This window comes from Agelaius phoeniceus, chromosome 2 (genome assembly GCF_051311805.1).
Source record: "Agelaius phoeniceus isolate bAgePho1 chromosome 2, bAgePho1.hap1, whole genome shotgun sequence".
Taxonomy (NCBI): domain Eukaryota; kingdom Metazoa; phylum Chordata; class Aves; order Passeriformes; family Icteridae; genus Agelaius; species Agelaius phoeniceus.
The window spans coordinates 20680095-20708075 of record NC_135266.1 but is presented as its reverse complement, the minus strand read 5'-3'; the positions used below and the strand labels follow the sequence as shown (position 1 = coordinate 20708075).

General features: G+C 39.5%; 1 protein-coding gene across 5 annotated transcripts in view; it reads left to right on the top strand.

Moving 5' to 3' along the window:
* The window catches only part of SHROOM2 (shroom family member 2), a 116043-nt gene that overhangs the window by 35992 nt on the left and 52070 nt on the right, over nucleotides 1-27981 (top strand). For all 5 annotated transcript variants that reach the window (XM_077173212.1, XM_077173204.1, XM_077173216.1 and 2 more), the window contains exon 2: nucleotides 10678-10829. In XM_077173212.1, coding sequence (XP_077029327.1) covers nucleotides 10678-10829 — 152 coding nt within the window. The remainder of the gene's footprint in view (nucleotides 1-10677; nucleotides 10830-27981) is intronic.

Genomic DNA, 27981 nt, shown 5'->3' with positions numbered 1-27981 from the left:
ATTTACAATCCATGGTGATTTTAGTTCATTAATTGATAATTCACAGCACAATCCCATAATTTCTTAAGAAAAAATAACCTTTGTCATTGACCCAATATAATTATTTTAATTGGTTAATTCCTAATTCTAGGAAGAATTAAGTCTCTGACATAGAGAAAAGGTGGCAGGATTCTCACAGAGATGCCAAAAATGGTTGCATATCTAATTCCTATGGTAAATTTTTTATGAGGAAGGAATTTCTTCTAATGTTCTGTGATGATATAAAGTAATGAGGTTTTAAGGAATGGTCTATAGAATAAACTACACAAAATGAATGCTTTGAAATTATGAACATCGAGGCTTGTTTAGGAAAAAGGAAAATTTCTTTTAAAGAAAATTTTGGGATTGCTGGGGGAGGGGGTTTTGTTAGCCATTTTTTTATCGTTGTTGGCTTTGCTTGGTTGGTTTTGGTTTTTTGTTGGATCTCAGCTATATGGTAACAGAGTACTGATGGCTAGGGGAAAAAGGGCAGGGATGCCAGAATGAGACTGATGCCTGGGGTGTAAATTGCTACGGATTAGTTCCTCTCCACAGAACTGAATTTTGCTTTTTTCAAGTTCCCAACTCAGAACAGACTTAAGATATTGGTGCTTAACTCTTAACTGCATGAATGTTTCACGCCCTACTCAGTCAAGTGTGTGCCTTAGGAAGGTAGATGAGTACTATTCCATCTTGTCAATAAACTGCATAAAACACTGGTGGTTTTTTATTGATGTGCTCTTTTTATTACTGGAGCATCATGAGAGATTTACGTTGATTGTATTAGCAGTCTGTCTCCAGAGAAGCAGCCCCTGTCTGACTGTACCAGGCAGCTCAGATACTGCAAGCTGGCAGAAGTGGACCTCAGCAAGTAGAAACTGCCATACAGTCCTTTGCAACTTGTTTTGTGAACTGTGTTTGGTAATGTTAGGACGAATTGCACTGCAGTTCCTGCCCTAAAAAAGTATATTCAATGTTGTATTTAGTGTTTGTTTCTTCATATTTTCAAATTTGACTTGTGGGTCAAAGTGGAGTGAGAGAAGCTCTCTTCCTTTACTGAGACAGTAATAAACAAGAACAGAAGACAAAGGGCAAGATTACCCAGACCTTTTTTGTTTCTATAATAGGCCTTTTTTTTTTTCTTAAAGGTCATCCCGCTTGCTTCCGATTTTTTATCGCTCTAAGAATGGAGAATTGAAATGGTGTGCAGAGTGCACAGCAGAAGCATGGCTTTCATACAGTGGGAGCAGATATCTGCATCTATTCAGTTTGATGTACCACATACTTATAGTAAAAGGAGTTGTATAAATTATATAAAGGTGAATCAAGATAACTTTAGGTTTTGTTGACTATTTTAGCCCTGGGGTGGGAGAGGAATGGATAAATGTGTCATCTTCTTTGAACTTGACTTTAAATATTTGACTTGAGGAAGATGGTAGAAAAGGATGGCTTCAGGTTGTAATTTGGATACTCTGTGAATGTGCATATCAATTCTGAACAGAGATCAAAAGTTAACGTAAAGAACAAAATCTGTTGTTCAAGTTTAAAGCACTCAAATTTTAGGAGGAGCCTGACCCTTCTTTTGAAGTCTCTTGTTTGTTTTCTCTGCCGGGGAGTGGTTGAGGGAATCAACAAAGACATGCTTCAAAATTCAGTGCCTTACTGAGCCTCTTTTTTCTTTAAAGTTGAATAATTTTGCAGAGCAGAGCAATCTTACTGAAGAAATTGTTATCAGTTATTATGAGAGCAGGTCATTCTCATTGTTTGCTAGATTTTTGTTTAGATGTGTAATGTTATGTTCTGTTCACTACATAATGGGTTCTTAAATACTTCTGCAGTAACTATTACAAATAACTTTTACTTTTGGGATAAAATCACATTTTCTGGAATGTTATTACAAGAATTATTGGGAAATGTTATACTTTCTGTCTCAGAAGTGAGCATTTGTGCTATGACAAGAATGGAGGATCCCAAACAGCAGCTGTGATTAAAACCAAATAATGCTATGAGTTAGTCAAGATAAGCATTCTGTTAAAAATGGGCTGTTCAAGAGAAAATATTTAAAATGGAAACCTAACGCTCTGTAAAATTCCTGTGGGTTTTGGCAGACCCATTATAGTGCTTTTTGAAACTAACACACAGTGAAGGTTTTTTTCTGTTGCTGGGCCTTAATCAGTGCTACCTGTGTCTAAAAGTGTAGCTTTTTTTTTTTTTTAACCACAGCAATCTGTAGACATAGATGCAACTTAAATTTTTGTAAAAGGTCACATTTAGACCGGTAGACTGAATAAACTAATTTAAATTTATTTTTGGTGAGTACACTGTTGCCATCCACTAGGTCTTTTGATGTCTGTCTCTCAGACCTGTTGAAGTCCTTCACAAACCAACTGCAAGTTGATGAAACTGGTCTTTTCCTTTTTGAATTAATGCACAGTCCTATCTACATGATCATACAGACACATTCAGGGATTTTTAAAATTCGATTTGTCTGTAACTCCTACCCTTTCCCTAATCATGCAGTGGTTTTGTAGGCTCTTGGATTGCATTCAGTCTGTTTTTGTCAAGGGCACATTGGCAAACCATGACATTATTTTCCTGGGATGAACAGGAAGGCAGAAAGATAAACCAGTGTTGTGTGATAGTTGCAAGGTAAAAAACTTTGAACCTTATGATCAGAAAGATTACTTTGTCAGGTCATATTTTTCCTCTTGGAAGTCTGTTCCTGTTATCAGTTTGGACAGATAAAATACAAGTTGTTTCTAGGCATAACCTCTTTATAAACCATTCTTATTGTGTTCATAATAGCTGAAAGTACAAAAATGCAGACCTATAAAAATGCTTAATGTTAACTGCACAGATTGCATACATAAACAGTCTATATATATATAGTCATCCATAAGTAAACTTGGGCAAATAAATATGGATAATCCAACCCTATCAAACTTCCCTGCTTGGAGGTTGTTAGAATAAATAAACTGCATATAAAGAAAGCAGTTCTCTTTAGGCCAGCTGGCTATTTCTTTTCATAGCAGAATTATTCACTCCATTCTTATAAAGATTATTTTGTCATTTGGAAGGGAAAAAATATAGCAAAATATGTTTAAAAACAGTATAAGGCATATGTGACTACAGATGGGTCCTTCTGGGCTGGATGTGCCATTAGTTTCTGTAAAATGCAAAACTAAACTCATGGCTGAAAGTAAATGGGAGTTATTTCTCAGTAATTTTTGAGTAAGCTTTGTACAGATTGTCTAAATGAATGCTGTATCAAACAGCAGTAGGAAGGTGTTTAGATGTTGTTGATGTGGTACAAAAACCCCCCAGAATTTAAGCTATGCTTTGTAACTGTTCCTTTGGTGTGAGGGAGGGACAGCCCTGGAGTTGTTTAGTTTCAGGATCAACACTACAAACAGGCTTCTGCCATCACCCCTGCTTCCAGAATCTTCACTTCAGTCTTTTCCACTCTTGTCTTGGCCTTATTCTTACTCCAGGTAAGCTGGGTCTGCTTTGGCTTTGCTCTGGCCTGGGTGCCAGTTTAGGGTTGTAGGGACTGTGAGAGCTGGGAAGCTTCCCTGAGGGTCTTGCATAGAAAGATTTCCAAAGACTACAGTTTGTATTTAGATGCTTTGTAGATGTGGAATTTATGCAGGCATGCTGCTCTGGCATATGTGCAAATATTATTCAGAAGCTGTAAAATGTAACTAGTAAAGCTTAGGTGCTAATGGCAAAAGACCAGCTATGTACTTGACACTAAGCAGCCTCACTTTTTTTTTTCATACATCAGCTCTATGCTTTTCAAACATCAAGGCTTTCTGGGGGTTTGTGGGTTCTGGGTTTTTGTTGGGTTTTTAAAAATTATTATTATTAATTTATTTCTAGTAGAATTGTTCAGCAGTGATGAAAAGTTTCCAACTTCTGTTGCTGAAACAATGGAATCACTTTGAAAAAAAACCCTTTAAAATAAACAGCTGTTGTTCAGTGTTTTAAAACCTATAAATCTATGTGAAGTTTCTCTTCCTGATACTTTTCATCTGGAAATTATCATTAGTTTCTTGGGGGAAAGTTTCATTAAGTTCTTAACTTCAAGTACTTTAATTGGTCTTTAGTCCATAACAGCCCTGTGATTTAAAGAAACAGTAATAATAATAACAGTAATAATAATAACAGTAACCTCTTTAGAAATAGTAACTGATGATTTGCAATTGGAAATATTTTTTCACAGGCTTATGGTAGGTATTGTTTTGAATGTAGGTTGAACCAAAATGTTAATCAGTGTATGTATGAATTGTTAAAAAGGGAAGTGGTGGATGTATTACCATACTTCTTAAACATTTCTGGCATGAGGAACTCTGAAGTTATGTTTCAGCCTGGAGTCAGTTTTTACAGCTGTAATAAATCCCCCACAAAAATGGTCTGTTCTAGTGAAAGTGACAGCAGCCCTTTGTCAAAACAGTGGCGTGGACACTGTTGTGAAAACTGAATAAATACTTAAAGAACTGTACCAACTTTCAGAATATGCACTTTTTTCCAAACAAAAAACAGAGGAAGGAAACGATTACTGGGTAAATATGCAAATATTTCAATACGCTAAATAACAAGCAATTAGAAAAGGCTGTGATAGACCGTGTCCTGTTACTCAACACTACCCTTTAAAAAAATGTTTCCATTTTGATTTTTAAGAATCACTTGTTGACAGAAGGGAGGGCTTCTGCCAGCTCAGGATCTGTGCAGCACAATGGGGGACACTTTGAAAGAGCAGCTGGGCCAGGGGGATTTCTCTGCCTGTTCAGTGGTTTTGTGACAGTGACCATGAACTCTTTCCCTTGGGTCTAGGGAAGAAAGAAATTGTTGTTAGGGAAATACATTGCCCTGGACTAAGCATTCCTGAACTTTAATGTTGTTTGCTGTAATGTTTAAAGATAATCTCAGGAGGAGCACATATGGACAATGGCTGTGGGGTGTGAATTTATGATACCAGGCAAAGGGGAAGTTCTGGCTTCTGTGCTAAGTTAGAGTATCACCAAATGCAGCAGACACCCACCTCTCTGATTGAAGTGCAGCAATTGCCAAGTTAATAATATTGGATAGTATTGCATAGGCACAGAATTTGCAAGTTGGTAGCTCATCACTAAGTTGGCTTTTTTTTACATGGTGGTGTTTAAAGTTCATATTGAGTAGTTAATGCTGATTATTTACCCTGCAGTCTGTGGGGAGAGGTGGTTCAGGGTTAGAGGGACCCTCCATTAATGTGAAGGTTTGCTTTGTTGCAGCCATGCTGCATTGTTTTGGGCCTTGTTTCCATATAAGCTTCTGAGCCCATCTGTAAAATGGGGCTGGAGTTTCTTCCCTTCCAGGTGTCCTTCCAGCAGTCTCTTTCAACATCCATATAGAGTGGGAAGGATGTACAGGAATGAAAAGTCAAATGCATTAGCCTTGCTCAGCTTCTAGTGTATGCATGCCTGTGTGTGATGCCTTACACACACACACACACACATTGTCTTTGGACCAGTTAGGTCCTGCTGGGGTTTGCACCCCTCTTTTATTCTGCCTCAGTCTGAGCCACCAGTGTTGCTGGTGAATGCAGCCTTTGGCACTCAAGAATGCTTTTGCAGAATGTATAGCTGGAGTTAGGTCAGATCTGTTATTTTTCTCTTCATTCCTTAAAGTTACACAAATGCCAGGCTTGAACTGTAGAGGTTTTTCTCCTTTGTTTAACTCTTTGCAAATCAAAATAGTTGACACTTTCCACATTTTATTTGTTCTGAAGATCTTCTACAAAGATGTTAGGTTTGTGGAAAATCTGTATTAGATACTCATAATACAAACAACCAGGGAAACATTTCTTGGCTGTACAAGAAATGAATTATGATAAAATAGTTTATCACAGTTGATAGCAGAATGCTGATAAGTGGTGCTGTTTTTTCCTGTGTTTGTCTGTGGGTTTGGGTTTCCATCCCGTCTCCCACCCTGTCCAAAGAGAGTGTGGACAAGAAACTGTTGGCTTTGTAAACAAAACTAGATCTCTCATATGACACAGCATTTCCTCAACCTGTCTCCTGCTTGTTTATACAGGTGCCTATAGAGGAATGTGGGTATTTTAAGGAAAGCATTGGACCTGATAAACACAGAAGTGAAGGGGTCACATGCTAGAATTCATGCTCCCCATCAACACTGCAGCAATTTAAAGCTAGAAAGATAAGCCATTATTTTTCCCTTTCTTTTTATTACCAACAGGGGGAATACAGACTTGAAAGTATCCTTTGAATATGTTTGTGCTTCTAGCTAGCTGTTAGATATTTTCTGCATGTTTCAAGGCTGTCTTCTTTTTACAAGAAGAATTTCACATACCAGATTTACATGTACATTGCTTTTTCAACAATTTTTTAAATCCTCATATATACATTTTGAATCAGTGTTTCTTCCTGTTTTGTGGATGTGATATAAGCAAAAATAAATTTGGGGAGATGTGACAATTAATACAGATACTGTTACGATGGCAAAGTCTGCACTCACAATCCTTCCTGGTGCACAGATCCCAAAGTTTGCTTTTGCTCTTGGCTGTAGGGAGGTCATCAGGGACCGTAGGGTGAGAGATGGAGATTGTCTAAGCAGATGCTTTTGGTCAACAAACATCCTTTTCATCTCCTTTTGGAAGCACTTTCTTTGGTAGCATACCAACATCACTGCTAAGGATAGGAAGTCAACATGTTTACACTTGTTAATTTAGCACAGTATGAGGGTATGACTTTTTAGTACATAACAAAAGCATGGTTTGAGGGCATTTCTGGAACCTTTGCTCATTCAAGATAAGCTGTGTAACTATATATGTTTGTTGAACACTTATGCCTGTTCTTTATAAGAAAATAAGGTGTTGATTGTTTTTCTTCTATGTCTTTTGTTTCCTGCTATTACTACAAAAATGCAAAGATGTGTGTGCTTATGGGAGTTCAGTTCGTGTTAGGTTGCATCCAGTTGTATTTGCCAGCTGATAGTAACTGAGGCAGATCTCTTCTTCCTGACTGTTACTGAAAGACTTCTTAAAACCTCCCTCTGCATTTTCAGGGCTTTATTTCCAGCTATTGACGTAGCTTTTCTGGATACCTGAAATCCTAAAAGAAATTGATGCTAGATAGATAAGTAATACAGGCTTCAGTCTTAAAAGATGGGCTTAAATCCCAAACACAGCATAGCACAGCTGACTCTGAAGATGGTGAGTGAAATACATTTGTGGTTGAGGTATGACAAGCAATGGCATTTTTGAGTGAATTTGCTAGTTCTAAAATGTTTATGTAGTTTGGTTCGTATTTACACTTCTAGTTAAGGCCTGATGAGATGAAAAGTTACTCAATGGGTGAATAAATAAAGACAATAAGTGGTTAAAACTAATAAAACAGAAGAAAACCTGGAGTAGAAACTGGAATGGTATTGTCCCGTTTTGCACAAAGAAGGCAGGTTAATAAAGCAGTGTATTTGAAGAGGCCTTTTCCTTGTGAATGTTTTTGGCTGTGTTTCTTTATATGTGTGCAAAGCCTAATGTTTTTAGTTGTTATGACTTAAAGGAAGGACTTCTAGTGTAACAGAAGAAACTATATTTTTCCTGTCTAACTTTCCCATTTCCACTTTAAAGTGTATTGTCAAGTAGAATCATATCTGTACAGCCATTTATAGATCTGAGTATGAAAGGTTTATGTTCAAATTTATTCAGCTTGAAAAGACTTCTACTGTGAATAGATGTGTAGTTTTTATTCTCACTACCTGTAGGTGATCTGAAGACAAGATCTTAAAGCCACTTGAAGTTTTCATGAGTATGGCTTCAGCTTTGTGTTTAGGTTTCGATTTTTTAAATACTTTTTGAGGTTTTTTTTTTTATTAATGCTGTTTTGGACAGCCAGAGTCTCTTTGGAAAGCTTGCTTTGTGTGGAATGTGTAGCTCCCCTGATGAAATTAAAACTCAGAGGGGGTAACTGAATACTCCCTGCTGTCAGTGCATTGCCAGCCTGAAGAAAAAACAAACATGCTTACTGAGAACAATGAACATTCCTTCAAATCCTAGGAGACTGATTTTTGCCCCCTCCCCCCCCTTTTTTTTTCACAGACAGAAAGTGTTTTGGGGCCCAGGAGTGTCTCAACCTTGTCATTATGTTTGGGTGCCTTGCTTGGGGCGTAAGGTCTGAAATGGTTTCAATGGTTTGTCATCTACACTTGGAATTTAAAGTGCCCTCCAAGATACTTTCCCTCTCTGCCCCTGCCATGTGTGTCCCATCCCAACACCCACCCCCTGCCCTGACCTTCCTCCAGCAATTCTAGTGATTTAGCTCTGACTTTCCTTAATGTTTTTTGTTCCACTTTTCTAACCTACTTGGACTTCAGATATGTGTCCCAGGCTGCCTGTTCTCTTGTTCTGCTCAGCCTGATTTCAGTGTCCCTTATATGGCAGATGCTCTACACTTGACATCTCTGATCTGAAATCTTTACTTACATCTAAGCAACTTCCACTGCTACTCCCTTGGTTCCAACCTAAATGAATATTTGCAGTGATAATTTGGTATTCTGGTAAGTTCTTGATGCTCAGAGGATATGTGAACAGGACAGAGGACAGGTCATAACTTGAAAACTAGATGTATGGGGATGGGAAACTTGCTCTGTCTTTAATTATCTGGGGTTTTTTTAAGATAAGTTCTGTAAATAAAGTTTCTTGATTTAGAATGGGATGTAAGACTAAGCATTTTTCATAGTATTCTTTTTGGCTTAGGTTTACAGGCCTGAAGATTTTTAAGAACATCTATAATGAACTTACATGAAAAGAGCTTTTATGTGCCTGCAATGAGATTGAGCGCTCTATGAGATCATCCCAAAGTACTTTCATCAAGAGATATTGCTTTTTTTATTAGTTCATTTAATTTATATTTTTGTTGCTGGACTCTTTCTAAAACCTGTACTGTGAGCTTCAGAATTCATGAAGTTACTTTCCTCTGGATTTATCTCATTGCTGATTGACTTGGGTGCCTCAGAAGATGGCAGTTCTTTGTGAAGCTGTCTGCAGTTGGGGTGATTACATGAAGTTGCTCTTGGTAAATTTGCTGGCATTTAATAATGTGGGACTCAGAGATACTGTAGTCAATGTAAAATATAATGAAGACATAAATGAAAGTCTTTGAAGATCAAGTGTCAAATGTATAGGAAGATGTGGGATATGGATTATGAGCAAATGAGGGAGCAATAAAATTAAATACATAGATATGAAGCCAAGCAACTCAGAAGCCAGAGGCTGTGTTGACAGCAAAGGAGATAGGAAGAAACTAGAAAGCCAAGGGGTTGAATTGCAAAGTGTTCAATACCTACAGCTATACTTAGAATCATAGACCTGTTTTGTTTGGAAAATAGCTTTGGGATCATAGAATCCAGCTGTTAACCTAGTTCTGCCCAGTCCACCACTAAACCATGTACTGAAGTGCCCCCATCTTTTAGAGGGATGGTCCCCACACATCCAGTGAAGGATGAAGATTTTCCTTAGCTCTCCATTGCTTTCTTATGTATTTATGAAAATATTTTATTGTCTTTTACAGCAGTATCCAGATTAAGTTCTAGCTGGGTTTTGGGCCTTCTAATTTTCTCTCTGTATAACCTCATAACATCCTTGTAATCATCGTTTGAAATCAGTTCAAACTCTTGGTACTTGTTAATCTGTCTGATTAAGCTTGTGAGATTTGTTTTAAATTTTGAAAATGGGTAACTTTTAATGTGGGATTTTTTAGGTTTGTAGGGGTGGGAATTACAAAAGCCTTTAATTTAGCTGTTCTTTTAAAGAACAGTTGTATAATAATTTAATGCATTCAAGAATTGCCTGTGGCAGCAAAATAATCTTTCAGTGAAATTCCCTTAGTATCACTGTGTGTTTAAGCCAGAGCTGTTAATTAGCTGTATGGATGGTAAATTTTCAGGTATTTTCCTAAATGTTATGTTCCTGATGAAAAAAACCTTAATTTTCTAGACCAGCCTGTTAAGCAATATTTTGGGATTTTATTGCATGCCAGATCTTTGGAGTTGGCTGTATGTTAATGTTATTGACAAAATGGTTTATATTATTGGCTGCCTTCTCTAGAGAAGCAGATTTTTAGATGCCTGCCCAAAGCTCTATTTGCAAGTATGATTACACATTCTGTATTGAACAGAGGTCAAGATGACAGATGCTTTTCACAGAATCATGGAATGGAACAAGTTGGAAGGGACCACAGGGGATCATCTGGTCCATCCTCCCTGCTCCAGCAGGGTCATCCCAGAGCACAGATTTGCATCCAGACAGTTCTTGACATCTCCAGTGAAGGGAGACTCCACAACCTCTCTGGGCAACCTGTTCCAGTGCATGCACAGCAAAGAAGTTCTTCCTCATATTCCCAAATTTCCCTCAAGCTTTCTAGTTTTCTCAGGAGATTTCCTCTCTTTTATTTATTTCATATTCTAATTGTCTCTGTATAATTATTCTGTCTAATTTCTTTATAGTGATTTTTAATGTGCCTTCCTAATTATGTTAAGCACTTAATTATTGTATTAATTTTTGTTGAAGCCAGTATTGAAAGCTCATTAGTTTATTTTAAAGGTGGCATTATGCAACCTGTATAATTCTACTATTTCTTATGTACTTTTTTTTCCCCCCCTCAGATAGAAGATGGAAGCAAAGCTGCAGCTGTGGACAAGTTACTGGCTGGGGATGAAATTGTTGGCATCAATGATGTGGGCCTGTCTGGCTTCCGACAAGAAGCAATCTGTCTGGTGAAAGGCTCACACAAGACACTGAAGCTTGTAGTGAAAAGGTAAGCTTGTGTCCTTAGCTGGAACACCAAATGCCTTTCAACCTATAAGCTACTGAGCAACTAAATTTGCCAAGATTTGGCAAGTTAATGACTTTCATTCAGTGTTATTAATGTGCATATTATGTGGTGTTCCACTCATCCTTAAACACAGACTCTTTATGGATCCAATGTGGAGAGAGGCAGCCTGTTGATCAGGGCAAAACCTGAGGCAGTATATTCTGTGAGTGCTGTGATGTAATGAGTCAGGACAGTGCCTCTGTCCTCCTGAGGTGCAGTGCCCAAAGCACAGCAGGGCTCTCAGCCCTGCTCCCCTGCCTTTGCTGTGCAAGTCACACCCTCATACTGTGCAATACTCCCTAGTGCATCTGCCATGCGGGCCAGTTGTGCTGTGAGGAGCGGGTTACTTGGGAAACTTTTGGAAAAGCATTTACCTACTCTGAAAGTATTTGAGGTCTCAAACATTTCATAAGTGGTTTGCATAAAGAGTACTTTCAGTTGGTTATTAGTGAAGGGGAAAAGTGAAGTGGTTTATCAAAACAGAACACATTTTTGGTATGAAAACTTTTTGACATTTTGACTTGTGACTGTTAAGTTCACACAATTTTTGCTAACTTGAATTAAAAATAATTTTCATAAACTATTTTTGACAGAAGTGATCCAATGTTAAAGTAGCTAAATCTTGTAATTGCTGAAAAAATTCCAACCAGGAAATCTGAACAACATGATCTTTGTTAGTAATTTCCTACTCTGGTGTATCAGAACTTTCTAGTTAATTACTTTTATCAAATTATACCAGCCAGTCTTTCATGTGAGAATTTGTTGGAATCCAAAAGGAATTTTGATGCAACACAGAAAATGCCAAGACCTTGAACATGAGCTTGACAGGTATGATGGTCCAGTCCATAAATGACTGAGGCTGTCTCAAACAAGAACAGTCTTTTGTGAAATAGCACTGATAGGTAAGAGAGGTACAAAAGTGTGCTTTTCACTTTTGGTTTTAGAAGGTATTTTGATAGAATCAATTATGGGAACCAGGAGCTTTTTCACAGCTGATAGTTTATGTCCTCAACAATAGCTACTTCCAGAAGCTCTCACCAAATTTTTGTAGCATTGAAGCTAATAAAAGCAAAATAAAATACATTCATAACTACCATAAGTCATGTTGATGTTCAGCAGTTCCAACTTGCGCTGGCTATTCCAGTAAAAGCACTTGTTGGCAGAGGTTACATCAGTTATTCCTGTCAGAGAAAGGGAGAACTTCAGGGTTGAGAAGTTTTATAGACACTGAAGAATCTGCCAAGACAGCAAATCTTAATTACCAAGAAAAGCTTTAGACAGAGTAGAAAGATTCCCTCTCTTGGTGCTTTTCAATTTTATGACAGTAATTTGCTTAGCATCTGTGAATTCTGGTCTATCTTAGGAAATGGCAGCAGGTTTGGTGCAGAAATACCCTCATGAGAGGCACAGCTGTGTCATTCTTGTTATTCAGACCACATGGCTCTGTACTACCATCAGAAAGGAGGTTGCAGTGACGTGGGGGCCATTTTCTTCTACTGTGACTGCAATAAGAGGACAAGAGGAAGTGGCCTTAAGATGGGAAAATCAGATTAGATAGTAAAAAAAAAAGTTTCACCAATAGGGTGGTTAGGCATTGGAATAAGTTGCCCAGGGAGGTGGTGGAGTCACTCCCTGGTGTTGGAGACACCTGGATCTGGTGCTGGGTGTTATGTTCTAGTGGTTTAGGGGTTACCATGGTAGTGCTGCGTGGACAGTTGGACTGGATCTTTTAAAGGTCTCTTTCAGCACTGATGATCCTATAATTCACTTCATGCATGTGATTTTGGAGAACTTTGCTACAGCTAATCAAGTGCTGATTTGCTGCTGGGGCTTATGGCCATTCTCTGCAGGCAGCAGAACCCATTGGTGCACATGCCCTTGAGCACTTCGGTGCAAAACTGATGGATCTTCATCAGTCCTTTATCATCTCTCCCCTTTTTCCTTCCTTAGCATGTGTGCAGTGGTCAAAAACAAGCTAGCTGGTCTAGCCAAGAGGCTGAAACAGTGGCTTTGTTAGAGAAAACATTATTGTCTGAAATTCATTAAGAACTTCCATAGCTTCCAAACGAGGCAATAGCCCTTTGGGTCATTGACAAGCCTGCACAATATTAGATAAAATTTCATAAAACTTACTGAATGAAACTAGCTGGGGCTTTTGTCTTGGTTTTTCAACTTTGCTCTTTCTCTTGGAAAGTTGCCCTAGGACATCAGTCCTTTTGATGGTCAGAAACCTTTCAACTTCCAGTCTCATTTTATTCTTGGCCAGCTTGTTCTCATGCACTACTGTCACTATGCTGAAGTAACTTTTCCTGTTGGCAGTTGAAATGATGCAGGTTTTTGTAAAAGTCTTGTTGCGTGCTTTCTTTCAGAAGTTATGGTTTGAGCAACAGTATTAGTTTTGTTTTGTTTGCCCTAAATCTTAGGCTGAATTTTTATGAGTACTTTAAACAGTCATGTGTTTAAGCAAACCAGTTGTTTAGTCTTTGTGTGAGCACTCCTGCAGGTCTGGATTGAATTGGATCAGGGAACTGATCTGACTACAAAATTACTTGAGTAAGTAGGTTTTCAGCTGGGTACCACTTTTCAGAGGTAGTCTGCATTTTAATCAATTGCAGCAATCTTCAAAAGGCTGTTATAGCATTTTTAGATCACACTTACTGTTACATTTTTAGATCCACGCTTCTGTTCCCTGGAGAGACTGGGAACAGTCCTACAATTTCCTTTCATTGTAGAAATAGAAGATGAGGTATTGATCTGCAAGTCAGTTTAGCATCTTTTGTCTGCTTGCCCAGTGTCCTTTGTCTAGCACTGTGGTGGCTCTCTGTAGCATTGCTTTAACATTTTATTCTCCGTGGTGTCAGTGTGATAATCTGAAGCACAGAACAGACAGAAGGTTTGAAGTTCAACTCAATCCTGAAGCTTAAGAGAATCTTTGTTTTTATCATGTTGTTTTTGCTATCTCTGAGCATTAATGTGCATAACCAAGATCTAGATTTTATGTGGAAAACATTTTTCCTTGGGGTTGTTTGTCTTACCTATTATATAATGATCTAGAAGTGAAGAGCAGACTTCTAAAAATCTATTATGTTATGAAAAAATTACTTAACAAAATTCTTCTGGAAAGTAGAGAACTTTCCTTGCTATAATGTCAGTATGATTATGATATATGTCAGTATAATCGACATATACTATAATTATACTGACATTATTTGCCTCTGCTGAGAAGTGTGTCCCTGGGAAATTTCTTCTCAAAGCAGTAGAGCCACAGCCTGATCCTATGTTGAGCTAACTGTATGTAGGAAACAGTAGGACATGCTATTGTCTGTTTAGAAGTCTAATGTACCTACAGCAAAGACCAACGGAAAATGTTTTAGTGAGAGTAATGTGTTTCATTCACAACAATTACTTTATGACAAGGATTTCTTAAGGGTCTTAGATCTTCTGCAGTCGTAGCTGGCTTCCAAAAAATTATATTTGCTTGCTCTTTTTAAAGAATATGATTATTGACTCACACAGGGAACATAACACTGGTTTCTAATAAAACTGTCTGCAGTGCCAAATACTCACCATAAATGTGTTGGCTATCAGCATATATGCTTTGCTGTATTTTCTGGAAGCACGGCATAGTTGTGGTCTAAACCAAATCAGGACTGTGCAACTGGCTCAACAACAAACATGACAATTATGTGGCTTACATATATTGATGGTAGAACAAGTGCAGTGTACTTTCAGTCCTGATTAAAATAGGACTCAGGAGGCTTCATGTTATTTTCTCAAGTGGATTTGTAGAAACAATACATCTTAATTGCGTGCTAGTTCTTCAACGTAGTACTGAGTAATTTCCTTTCCTAGGAAAATGGCAAGCAGACTGTTTAGGATATTTCTTACAGGAATTACATGAGAATTTTTGTCTGGATGTGGTGTGCATCTCTGCATACAAATGAAATAGCTCTGAGTGTCGATACTGACTGTTGATGTTGAGGTGATTGCCATATTCTGTGTACTTTAATTCTTTTGCATATATTTCTACCTTAAATTCCTTTTATTACGTACCATCTTCACTCTTTTGCACATGCTAGACATAAGCATAAATTACAAATCCGTAGTAAGTGATTTTTCATTATGCATTCATGAGACACATTAAACTGTTAAAAATTGGCACATAGGTGAGGCTTTCATGTGTTTTTATTAAAGGCAGGGTGAGATTTCCACTTCTGGGTGTCACCCTAAGAAGTTACCTGGGTTGTCCTCTTGGCTGCTTGAGTCCTCTGTTAGCAGCAGTCAAAGTGGGTGGGCGAGAGCAGGAGCAGCCTCTTTTCCACAGGGTCTGCTAGTGATGAGAAGCTGGAATTCATTTAACTTGGCCAGCTCTGTAGTTCTAAAGTTCTGTACTTTGGCCATATCGTGTACATATGAGAACTCGTGGGGTTTTTTTCCTTTTCTGTAGCATTTTGGTGTTGTGCCTTCATGTTGTTGAAGTGCAAGCTCTTTTTGCAATGCAGAGGAAGTCCCTTGTTAAAGGAGAGGGAGAGAGTGGGAGCAAACACACTTGTCATTGGAAGTGTAGCATGGATGCTGACATTACTGTGCAACATCCTAACAAGGGAAGTGACTTTCAAGATGCTTGTGCTATCAACACCTAGACATGGAAAGTTTGAGTTGTCTGTGTTTGCATGGCACTTCATGAAGACAGTCAACTCTTAATTAAAGCACAGAAGAAGGAGTTTTTAATGAATGTCTTGAGGGCTCCAAGATTGTACAGTACTGTTTCAAACACCTGAGACCTGAGCAGAAATCTGTGAATAAAAATCTTGACAGTCATTTACAACATTCAGTTGGGAGATCACTGAAATTTGTCACAGTCTGAGCAGAAACCTGCTGAACACCACTAGTGACCTTTCTGTAATGGGTTTTGTGTAACTTAGCAAGGAGATCTAGTCTTACCTATTTATGACCTGTGGAGTAGCTAACTCTGTACTTCATGGCTCCTGGCCACAGAAGTACTCTGTGAAACTTGAGAATATCAACTTGTGAGATTACTTGGGAAATTGAGGGATTTTTTTTCTGTACAATCATGAGATAGAGATGGAGAACTGTGAATTCTGTCTCTTACCTGTGTTTGGCCTTGATACTTCTATTTTCATAGATACTAAAATGGTATAGAAAACAATCTGCAAAATTAGATGTATACTAAATTACTTTTAAACATTTAGTATACTGTTTTGTCTATGGTTATGGTTAAGCATTGCTCAATAAACCAAATGCACTTGTGGAGAGCCACTGTTGATTACAAGTGAAATCTAATTTGTCTTTCAATTAGATTTAATTTCTTCTGGAATCGGGTTTGTTATGGCAAAACAAATAGCAGTGGTTTCTCTCTTGCTGCCCAGTAGCCATAATTCCTCCTTTTTAAGATTGACCTTGGCCTTCACTGACCAAGAATGGTTTGGGGTTTTTTTTTGTTTTTTTTTTTTAATTCCTGTATTTTCAACCAAACTTTGGAAATGTAAAATTTGGGAACTGTAATAGGGATTTCCAGGGCTCTATCTGCATACATGTACCACTGCTGTAAGAAGTGGACAGGTGTGATAGCCCCTTGCCACCCATGTTTATTGAACTGACAGCTGTGTAGCAGGATGTGCCACTGCAGATCTTTGGGAGTGGGTATTTGTAACAGACACACACAGCTTTCAAGTGCAAGGCATGAACATTTCTGTGGGACTACAGTTGGTAGAAGGGCTGGGCACTTTTTAACTCCCACTTTGCCAATTCACTTGAGAGGTGAGTTAGTACATTGCTGTGGGTCCCCTCTTTTGCTCTCAGCAGGATGGGCAGGTGTAAATGTGTGTCAGGTATGGACACTGCTCCCAGCCAGGCCTGGAGATGGAGAGGGGAGTAAGCCACGTGTTTCAGGAATTGTGACACGGCATGACCAGGCTAGGGCACCTCTTTGTCTCCTTTGCTGCTGCCAGTGAGGTACCATGGCTCACAGTGGGGTGGCAGGAACCAGACAGTGACAAACATGGGGCATCATGCAAACTGCACAGCACCTCCAGGCCCAGCTGAGGAGGACCTTGGGGTGGATGTCCTGTGCTTTAAGGAGTGCCAGTAATCCCAGCAGGATCTTTCTATGAAGGAATGTTTAATGGAGCATCTGCCAAATAAACCACCCTGTACACACACTGTGCTCAGTTGGGGCACACAGAGTGGACCAGCCCATATGGAGGTCCCCTCCTGCTCAGATCTGCCTTCCAACTTCTCCATGGGCAAACACAAGGCTGACTGTGTGGAGCTCCACTGTGCTCCTCATCCTTCAACTGTGTGATCCTGCACTACTGATGGAAGGGGAATGGACATGACAAAAGGAGGAACACACACTTCCATCTTATATTTTCAGCAAATTATCTCTTAGAAACGCCCTGATGAGGACCTTTTTTCCTGGTTGCATCACAGTCACTTAACCCAACACATTAACAGTGTGAATCCACATTCCCTTTGCTGTAACCCTAGCAATACTACCCAGGATGTTTCCCATGCCACCTGCCTTTTTGGTGGGGTTGTACATCTAAAAAGCACTTTTATTTCCTAATTTTCTGCCCACCTCACTTGCTTCTTGGTTGCATTAACATGATTTGGTTCATGCTGTTAATGCCACACTGATGGATGCTTGAGATGATTGTAAGCTTTAATTCTCCAGTTGGTGGTGGTGTATTGTCCCTGGTTTCAAAGAGCAAGTTGTTGTCTTGTGATTTCAGATGTTTGTCTTATACAGCTGTCAGGCTTCTCTCAAATACTTATGTCATGACTGACATGTTTTTGTTTTGTGGCAACTTCCATAATTTATTTCTTGGCAAATCTAAAAAATCTGCCCTGTAAAGCTTAAATAACAGAAAGCCAAAATGACAACAGATGTGACAATATTTTACCAAGGCAACTCTGTTAGGACAATGTTTGGGCTAGTAGGAAGGGCACAGACATTTCCTTGTAGGTAAAAGGAATATTCTGTAACTTGAATATACTTATTCAAAAGGTTACTTGTGGCAGCACTATTCAGTTTTTAAGTAATTACCAAAATTGGGCAACATAGCTTTTTTGTGGAATGGGATATCCATCAAACAGTAACAACTGGTGAGTCATGACTGCATTTTAGTAGTGGGTTTTTTCCCTTCAATCATGCATGCACTTGTCAGAATGGTTAATTTTGAGCATGAGTAGTCTCATCCAACTTTGTAAGAGCACTCACATGACTGAAAATAAAAAAAGTAAAGAAGTGCTTACAGGATCTAACTATAGCTTTTTACAAGGTGGTACATTGGAGTTACTCTGAAAACTGCCTTCCACTTGTGAATTTCATTGTAGGTGCTGGAAACTCTAATATGTAGCCTCTTGGGTGAGAGAGAGGAGAACAAGTGAGCCTTCTAAACTTTAGGGATCTGAAGACTTACTCATTTCACATAATACTTTTGCATGCCCACACAGATAATTTTGTGTTCAATAATACTGTAGATATCTTCAGACTCCTGACTGAAACAGAATTATAAACCCATCTATTAAAGACCAAATGAATAATTTTTTATGTCAGAGATGATCTTTGCATGTTGAAGGCATGCTTCTGTGTATGTTCTATAGGTTTTGAAATAATTGTTTGGGCCTGCTTTTAAGCACCTTAGAGTGTTGGGTTGTTTAACACTAGTTAAGGATGTGGAGATATACATGTCCAATTTCAAGAGAGAAGGAATAATACTCCTATTTCAGGGTGTTGCAGTTTTCTCCTTGTGGAAATTTTATTTTAGGTTACATATTTCCCATCCTGAGGATTAAATGATTGACAAGTTGGCACTTGGCACTTCTTATATTTCAGCATCAAGTATCTCCCATATTGAGTGTAGAGATTTTATGCTCTACTTGCTCAAGTAACTACATGTAACACCTTTCAATTTGAGAAGATTATAAAGAAGTTTTAAAATAATTTCTGAATCCAACCCTTAACTTCAGAAATGTGACCACTTCAAAGAAGGGCAGGAATGTAAGTGTGTTGCAGATTTAGTTACTGAATAACTGAAGAAATTTACATCTTATCTCTTGCACAAGAAACTCAGGATATTTTATGGTTGATTTTACTGAATCTGCATAATACTGGGTTGCCTGGCAAAACAAGGTCTGGCACAGAGTCACAGCTACCACACTGCTGAGTTATACAGCCCTTGTGCTTTTAGGCCAGCTTCACACTGAGTGCAGAGGAAGGACAGAATGACAAAAGCTGAAGTTTGGGGAAATTTCTGATGAGTTGTAATCAAAACCAGAGTCAGTTCTTTGATCTGGCTTATGGAGCAGCCTTGGCAGCAGGTGGGCAGCTGAACCAGGGCTGGCATGTGACTGGGAGAAGAAAGCCCTCTGGGAGATGGTAACTGGTCTGGCATAGGTCAGAGCAAAATAGCTTTCTCAGGTAAAACCTGAACCCTGCCAGCTTGTGGCACAGTTCTTTGTGGAGGCTCTGTAATTTGCATCATGTGGCTATAGTGTTTGAACCAAGATGAAGATGAAGTAGGGCTGGGCTGTCTCCTGAAATGCCCTGGGAAGAGGAATTCCCTTTCCCCATTCCTGTTTTTGGGTCACCTTGGACGTGGTGAGGTAAATTACAGCTGAAATCGGTGTGGGAAAACACCACACCTGTGTAGAAAGACCAGTATTTGGCATGTGGTTTCTGAGGAACCTCAAGTCATTTGGGATGGCTATTGAAGGGTAAGCTTATTGTGCTGAGTGGCTGGGAGGCAAAACACACCTGTTGTTTCTGGCCACAAGCAGCACCAGGGTTTCTGTGGCTGTGTGCCCCAAGGATGTGGGAAGTTCCTTCTTGCTGAAGGCAGCGTTTCAGGCTGCTGCAGGCAGCCCTGTGCTGCTCTGGCATTCACTCTGCCCATCCTGGGCAAAGATGGCAGGAAGGAATGTGTCTGAAGGCTGCTCTGCTTCCTGCTCCTTCACCTCAGCCATGATAAGACAGCCCCAAACCCCTTGTTTGGACTCCTGCTGCTGCTGTTAGCATTGGCCCTGTCAGAGGCTGTGTTTTTCTTCAGTGTTACTGGTGAATAATGCTTCTTCTATATTTACCTTAAAGGTTAATTTCTTTAGCACTTTACATGGCATGATAATTTCTAAGATACTTGAAAATAAATCCTGCCAGAACCAATTTATTCAATGTGTGAAGCTCTTTAGATGTTTCCCAATGATAAATACTCATTAAAAATGTTCTATTATCCTTCTGAGGAATTCTGATAAATTATGGTAAAAACTGAGGTAAGAAGGTGACATCAGGAGTTTAATACTGTCTAGCCATCAAAAGGTAGTAGAATGTGCAAAAAATAAGGATGAGGGAAAAATATTTATGTAGTTTATATAATATACCATAAATCCCAAGAGCAGTACTTTTATCTCAGACATCCACATGTGTCTCTCTAGTTCCCCAAGGCAGAGCAGGGAAAAGCAGTTCCAGAATATGAGAGCTTTATCATGGTAGTCTATTGTGAATTCAGAAGGCAGGAAGATTTATGATGTTATACCTCATACAAATTAATACCTCTTTGTTGACAGTGCATATCTTATTTATAAATGAAATTGCTGTTCCATCCTGCTCAAGCCTGTACAGTTGGACTGAGGAACAAGGAAAACCTGAGCAAACTGTGATGATGAAATCCTGATTTCTTCAAGTTAATGACTGAAGTCTTTAAGGGCACTAGGGTTGATAATTTATTTGCATTTATTTATTTTCACATACAGAAGCAGAGCATTTTGCAGGTCTCTTTAGTTTCTTTGTATGTAAAATGCAATTAGAGCATGGGATAGGAAAGGAGCTGCTGTGCTGTGACTAAGTCATACTCCTTCCAGCATTAAAAGAGGCTCTGTTGGCTGTAGTGTGGTGTTGCTGTTTGCTCCATTTTTCAAGTGCAGGATGACTGTCAGCTGGGAGGTCAGACCAACTGGTTACCTGATACATGGGAGGAGAAAACAAAGAGCAGTGCCACAGGCCCTGTAGGTCACCATGGTTGACAGCAAGGCACAAGGTGATTGTGTAGACGTTTGTGTGAGTTTTGGCATGTGAGAATGGGCATTTAAGGTAGAATATGCTGCTTGGCTGAAATTATAGGGATTTCTACAGATACCCATACAATAGAATTCTGTCAATAACTTTTCTGTCAAAATACTGGTTCAATTTGCCATTGTAAGAATACCTGAATATTAATAGGTTGTTTTCATTACTGCTTTCTCTTTTAGAGCCTCTCCTTCCCCCTAGAAGTTAAGAAGTAAGGTTAGCATGTGTTTATATTTTTATTTTATTGTTTTTAAGTTCTAGGTCACTTCTTTTTTGGGGATACTTTTTTGAAGTCATTTCCTTTTATGATAAGATACTAGAAGCTGAAATTGCAAAAACAGGAACTCCTTCTGTTTTGCATGGACAAAAGTGCTGCAGTTCCATTTGCTTCTTCCAGGAAAATAGGTTGACTTTGTTGTTATAATTTGTTGGCACTTTTCTTGAAAAGATAAGTAAGAAGGGAGTACAGGGTATTCAGATACTCAGTACACAGAGATCATAAACAACAACAAGGCCTCAGTTTTGTTGTTTTAACTCATTGCATTGAGTTTTAGTCAGCTACAAACATTCAGGAAAAAAACTGGTAATACTAGAAAAGCTGTTTAATTTCAGGTGTTGGAGTGAATCATTTTAAAGGTGTGAAAAATCCAGAAACTGCTGACTAATCTCCCTTTGAAACAAAGAGAGTCAATGCTCTACCTCAAATTCCACCTTAAAAATAGAGACATCCAGAATATTTTCTGACTTCTGAAGATCACAGCTATAGCAATTAAATGTCTGAGGTCACTTTTTAGATGTGCAAATAGGACTGCCTAACCACAATCTTTATTTTTTTATTACACTGAATAGCTTTAAGTCTGATTTCTTCCTGTGACTGAATCCTTTGCTGGTAGCGCTCTCTTGTGGCTGTTACTTTCATTTAAACGACTTAAGGGATTTCAAAAATATGTATATTATTTAGAAATTTTTGCCTTAGGACACAACAGTCTGTGTTGGATAAGCATACTGTGGTGGTTTTGCAAGTTCCTAAATTAAATGTGGTAATATATATTTTAATAATACAGGAAGGTCAGTCTAGGCAAAAGTGTCCCAAGCGAGTTTCCCAGAAGATCTCAAAGGGACAGTCATATTGAGCATTCATGTTTTTAACCTCTTTTTTGGGTATATTTTTGGTGAAAAGCCATATGCCTTTGCATGGTGGACAAATGGGGGAGGCTTGGAGGGAAATGAAATCTTCCTTGGCAGCCAGTCAGGTGGAGGAGAGACAGGGATGGGCACCTTCATTAACTGTCTTGATCGCAGATGCTGCTCTTCCTGTGGTGCTGCTCTTGCTGATGAGCAAGTTAGTTCCTACAACTTTGGCTATTAAAAGGAATGAAAATTGATTTGGGAGACTTTTCAAGTGAAACTGATATGTGTGTTCCTGGTGAAAACTTAAAAACTTTTCACCCCAAATCTGTGCTTTCTCATTCTGGGGATGGGGTGGGAAAGGAGAAGATGGGGGGGGTTAACCCTTGACCTATTCTGTTTTTTAATACAAATTTTTTAGCTGCTGTTTTAATTTTCAGCAAAGAGGCAAAGCCTAGGAGCTCAGATTGTGGTGGACCAGGGTTTCCTTTGAACTAGGGACATACAGTGTGCTCTTTCAAGAACAGTTACTAATGAGCAGTTGTTTGCTACTGCATAGACTTGATACTAATGACACTGGACGCACAATCCCAAAACTTTATAAGCATGTCTGTATTATTAATACCCAGGGTGTGATGTTGGGTGTAGGCTCCTTTTCCTTGTATGTTGTAACCCAACAGCAACTGGAGTAATGATTCTAGGTTGTTTACTTAGTTGTACTCTCTTAGAGAGGCAGGTTTACACTTGAGATAAGACTTTGAATGAGAGGGATCTTGGCCCCTGACTAAATAGTTTCTCTTCTGTGGCTGAACTCTTGTGTGTGGCATTTGTCTGATCACCCACCTTCACTCATCTTTGGATCCTGTATGTCACATAAGCACTGTGATAATCCTAGTTCTTTCAGGGATATTTTTAAAATTTTAACTCGTCTTCTGGGAAAGCTTTCATAGCAATTATGTGACTGTTTATAGCTGTTTTCCAGCAAATGTACTGCTGTGCCCAGCAGTTTTTCAAGTGAAGGTAAGATGAGCTTGTTTGCTGTTTTGGCTGCAGTCTAGCAGGACAGCTCAGCAGTATCTGATTGCAGATTAAGACTGAAAAGAGGCTTTTTAAAGCAAATTAAAAATCCTATTAGTCAACTGTATTTTGAGGCTCAGGTTTTCTTTTTCTTTAAAATTAAGTAAATAATAGGTTTTCCTTGTCTCTTACCACTCAATGTAATTCTCATTGTTTTTTTAGACAGCAGATTCAATAGTATCTCCCCTATGCAATTTATTCTTCTGTTATGTAGAGAGAGGATGACTTCCTTCTGGAAATCCAGGAAAAAAAGTTCTTTTTTCCCCACTTGAATTTTACTTCTCTGTCTTTTCAAATAAGTCACCAAGAATAATATTTGTCAGGTCTGCATCCTCATTAACACAGCAATAACTCCATGGTTGTTAGACTTTTTCTGAAACGTTGTTAGAAAAGCCAGCCATTAAGTCACAGTCTGCCTTTCTCTGGACTGAGTATGCACATGCACACACAGGCATGTGTGTTAATGTTAATAAATGAGGCATCATGCTAGGTTTAGCTTACCTTTATTAAAGGCTATTTCAAAAAAAAAAACTCATTACCTTAGTTTTAACATCTGTGAGTAATCTATGCTCTCACCTTTATATGAAGTACAGTTGTTTTTTAGTAGAATATATCAATTTGGCTGAGAATGTTTTAGCCAGACGTCATCTAACTTTCCAACAGGTTCACACAGTTGAGCTGTTGGACTTTTTTGTAATTTGTAATTGTCATATGCTGTCTTAACTGTATTTCTTATTAAAATCCAAATATGTATGCTTGCATAACATGAGACCACTTTTTGCCCTTTAGCCAACCTCCTTCCTGAAGTTTGAGTATTTCTGTAAATCCCCAGAACCTCCAGCTTTTCATTTACAACTATAAATGCATCCTGCTTTGACCTGTGAGAAGCTGTTCATTTTACACATGCAGGATGGGGGTCAATCAGTTGGTAAGGATGCTGTGGTGCAATCAGTCCACTCTGTTATAGAAAAGAACAAAAAAAAAAGTATGGCTGGTGTTTAGTGTGATGGGTCAGTGAACCTAAGGAAAACATGATTGTGGCACATAGGCCAGTGTGTAAGAAGAAAGTTTATTTTTTTTCTGCTGTGCCAATCCTTAATGGTACAGTATAATTAATCTTCTTCATTTTCCCCCAAAGAAACTCTGTGCAGCCTGTTACTGTATCCTTTATATCCTCAGGTATAATGATGGTCAACAACCATCAAGCAAGCTTACATGTGCAAATCTGGCTAGCAGAAGGGGATTGTGTGACTATGGGGTAAAGCTTATTTTTTCAGAACACTTTTAAAATAAATTGCTCTTTGAAAGAAATCCCCAGGATTTGAAACATTATTCTCCCTGGGGGATGGATGTACCTCCACTTTTTTCTGTAGGTGATGATTTCCAGTGCCTGCATACTGAGGAGCAGTATTTCTAGGGATGTAACAGGATGCCTCTTTTAGGGAAAGTGCTGCTCCCTGAGAAGACTGTCTGGTTGTTTTCCATGCATAGGAAAAACATCTGTAACTCTCCACTACCACTGATAATCCATCAGCTCTTTAAGAGATTTTCTTTTAGCTTTGTCGTCTCATAGGTGACATTAACTTCTTTACAATGCAGTGCCCCAGACCCATCTATTTACCTGCCCATGTATTTGCTTAGAATATTGGAAAAGGATAGAACAGATCAAACGAACAGTCTCAGCAGCATAATGCCACTGCATTTTACATGCGCCATGTCAAACGCCACTTGAAACGAAAACTAAAAATCCCCCTCCTTCCTCCTCCGTCAGGAACAGTCCACTGGTTTCAGTTTTTGGGCTTTGCTCAGCTTTTCCCCGCCGAGCTCCGCAGCAGCGTTCGGCGGCAGAGTCGCGGGTCTGGCTAATCTGAAGTGCTCCGGCCTCTTAGCGGGGAGCGCTAACAAGGCTCCTTTGTCAGTCTAATTATATCCCTAAGCTGGCGGCCGCAGATTAGCACAGGACAGCCGGTGGCAAGGGCTGAGGAGTCCCATGCTCTGCTCGGCCGGCATCGCCCCCGTCTGCCGGGCACAGAGCCCAGGAGGGTGCCAGGAACGGCCCCGGTGCCGGCTCGGGCCCGTGGCTCGGCTCTCGGGCCGGTCCCGCTCCGCCAGCCGGGGGCTGTGCCTGCAGCCGGAGGGAGGAGGCGCCGCCCAGCACAGAGCCCGGGTAGGTACCGGCGGCTCTGCCAGCCTGCACAGGACGAGGGACACTCCGGCAGCTCCTCACCCCTTCTTTCCGATGCTGGGATAAACCAGTGCTCAGGGTGCCTTTCTCTTGGCTTTTTTCTGTCTTTTGTAACTTGTTGGATGAGGGGGATAAAAAAACTATGCATTGTTGTCTTAAATGCATCCGATTAAATTTTCATTATAGGATTGTTGAAGTGGAGTCACAGGTGTGGAAGAAGGGAGGTGACTTTGAAAAGAGTATTTTGTTTTTGCTTTCAAATTTGCCTCCCATTTCTCAGGCAGACATGGCTTCAGTGTGCTTTGTCTTGCTGAGCAAAACCACTCCTCTCCCAGCTGAGCCAGGCACTGGCGTGGTTTGCATTGCTACTTTCTGAGAGGTCTGCAACCAGTTTCGTTGGGTGCTCTCTTCATCCCAGTATGGGATGGAGACAAATGGAGCAGCAGAGTCACTCTTAGTGGAACTCAAAGTGTCAAGGCCTGAGAGTTTTTAGGCCTCAAGCTTTTAGTGGTGTGGAAAGAAAATTTGGTGGAAAAAGTTTCCCAGTCAAACTGTGAGCTGTTTGCCAACATGTACAGAGCTTATGTGAGGGTGGAAGGGGATTTTTACGGAACAGTGCAAGAGGAAATGAGTATTTTGATAAATGTGAGACCAAAATGGTTTGTTCTTCCTAATAAATCTAAAGAAAGGGTTGTGGGATTTCTGCTTGTGAAGGAGAGGATTATGAAGTACTGAGCAAAAGTGGGGGGAAACAGCCTAATCATTTAAATACACTTTTCTTACACTGTTTGGGGAAGGGGGAGGGAGTTAAATGATTAATTTAGGATTTATTTTTTTTTTTGTCACTGCCAGGCAGTCACTGCTTCCAGCTTCTCAAGCACATATATACTGTGAAGGTGGGGTGCTGGAGCAGCGTGGGCTCAGGATGTGTTTCTGTCTCTATCTTCTTAGTGGGGACCAGACGGGCCAGTCATCTTCATTAGAGAAATCCTTAATCTGGTGAGGCTAATGGACCCTCTGACACAAGAGGGCTGCTCAGGTAGGACCTCCCCACTGTATTTGTGGGGAAGGATCCCAGAAGAGTCAGGATCAATGTCTGCAGCTTACTGTTGATTTATAATAACATAGTAATACATATTGCCAGCAGAGCACTGGCACATAAAACCCATCACACATTTCTGTGGCTTCACTGAACTTTGAGTAAAGCTGTAAAATATTAGACATGCATTAGTCACTTGGAGCTCATATGTGGTAGTCAGTATGTCCCAGTGATTTTTTTTCTACATGAAGATACCTTTTCTATTCTTTGAGGTTGTTTAGACATCCTTGTGCACAGCTCTGCACCACCCTAGGAGTGTTAAAAGCCAGCTTTGTTTCCCATCTGAAGGTGACTAAATGCAGCACATATAATGCAAACAGCTGAGCACCCAGAGGTGTATTCACTGCTCCAAGTTTAGTAATAGTGATGTAGGTACAATTTGCATGTGAATGTAGTCATAGTATCTGTGTGGTCTGTTGTGAGATTGTCTATAGATACCTTGGTTTATGCAGGAAGAATGCATGGATGAGCTCAGTTATTAAACTACTTGATCATTTTGGAGGGATGCTGATAATTCCTGCAGTTTTTTAACAAACATGCTTTGGCAGCAGAAGTAATTCTTTTTGAATATTAACTAGAGAATTTTTTCCTGTTTTTTGTTATCAATTATAACTGATCTGGGCTTGGAAAATTAAGATCGTTTCTGAATGGATTTCTGTGTATCAAAGCACGTTTCAACCTGTGGGCATTTATTATTCTACTTTTGCCAGATTTACTCTCTTGTAAAACTTACACTTGGTGATAATTAGGGTGGCTAAAGATTGAGATCTGAAGGGGTGGTGTGAGCTGGGCTGGAAGAAAAATGATCTATTGAAGATTTGTGTTGTTATTGCTGTGAAGTGATTCTGTTTTCAATTTTGCTTGGAAAATAGCTTTTATTTTGCTGTGAAGTGACTGAACCCAGTGTTCAAGTCTAATGATGTTAAATTGGGTGCATATCTTGGCATATTCAGTTTCTGTAAAATAAGCCTAAAAACCTAGTTCTCCAAGCAAAATCAGTACTGTTCCAAGAATCCCAGAAATGAGAGTTGTCTGGTCATTATTAATGTTCTAGCTCCAGGTGATTGCATTTTAGGGCTGCCATATATCTGCTCAAAATGAGGGTTTGTACTTTTTTCCAGTGTATCCAAATCAAGGGGAACACTGTGTTTCTCACAGAATGAAATGTAAGAAGATGAAGCAGGACATAGAACCAGCCTCAGCAGAGGATCCAGTTTTTTGTACTTGCCTTTACTGCAGTCCCCATCTCCCCCTAGGGATGGAGGGCATGGACTGCATTTGTTAGGGCCAGGCTCCTACCCACAGGGTGGTAGGAGCTCTCAGAGACAGCATTGTACCTGCCCATGCAGATTCCTTCTACTTCCATTAAGAGTCTACAGAAAATGTTGGAATTTTTTTGGCCTGAGTTAGTACAGGCATAGGAAGAGAGTAGCTCATGCTCCAAGAAGTTGCAGGAAAATATCTGCCCTTTGCCAGTGGAGAAATGGTAGATGGATGTGTAAGTGTTTCAAATTGTGCT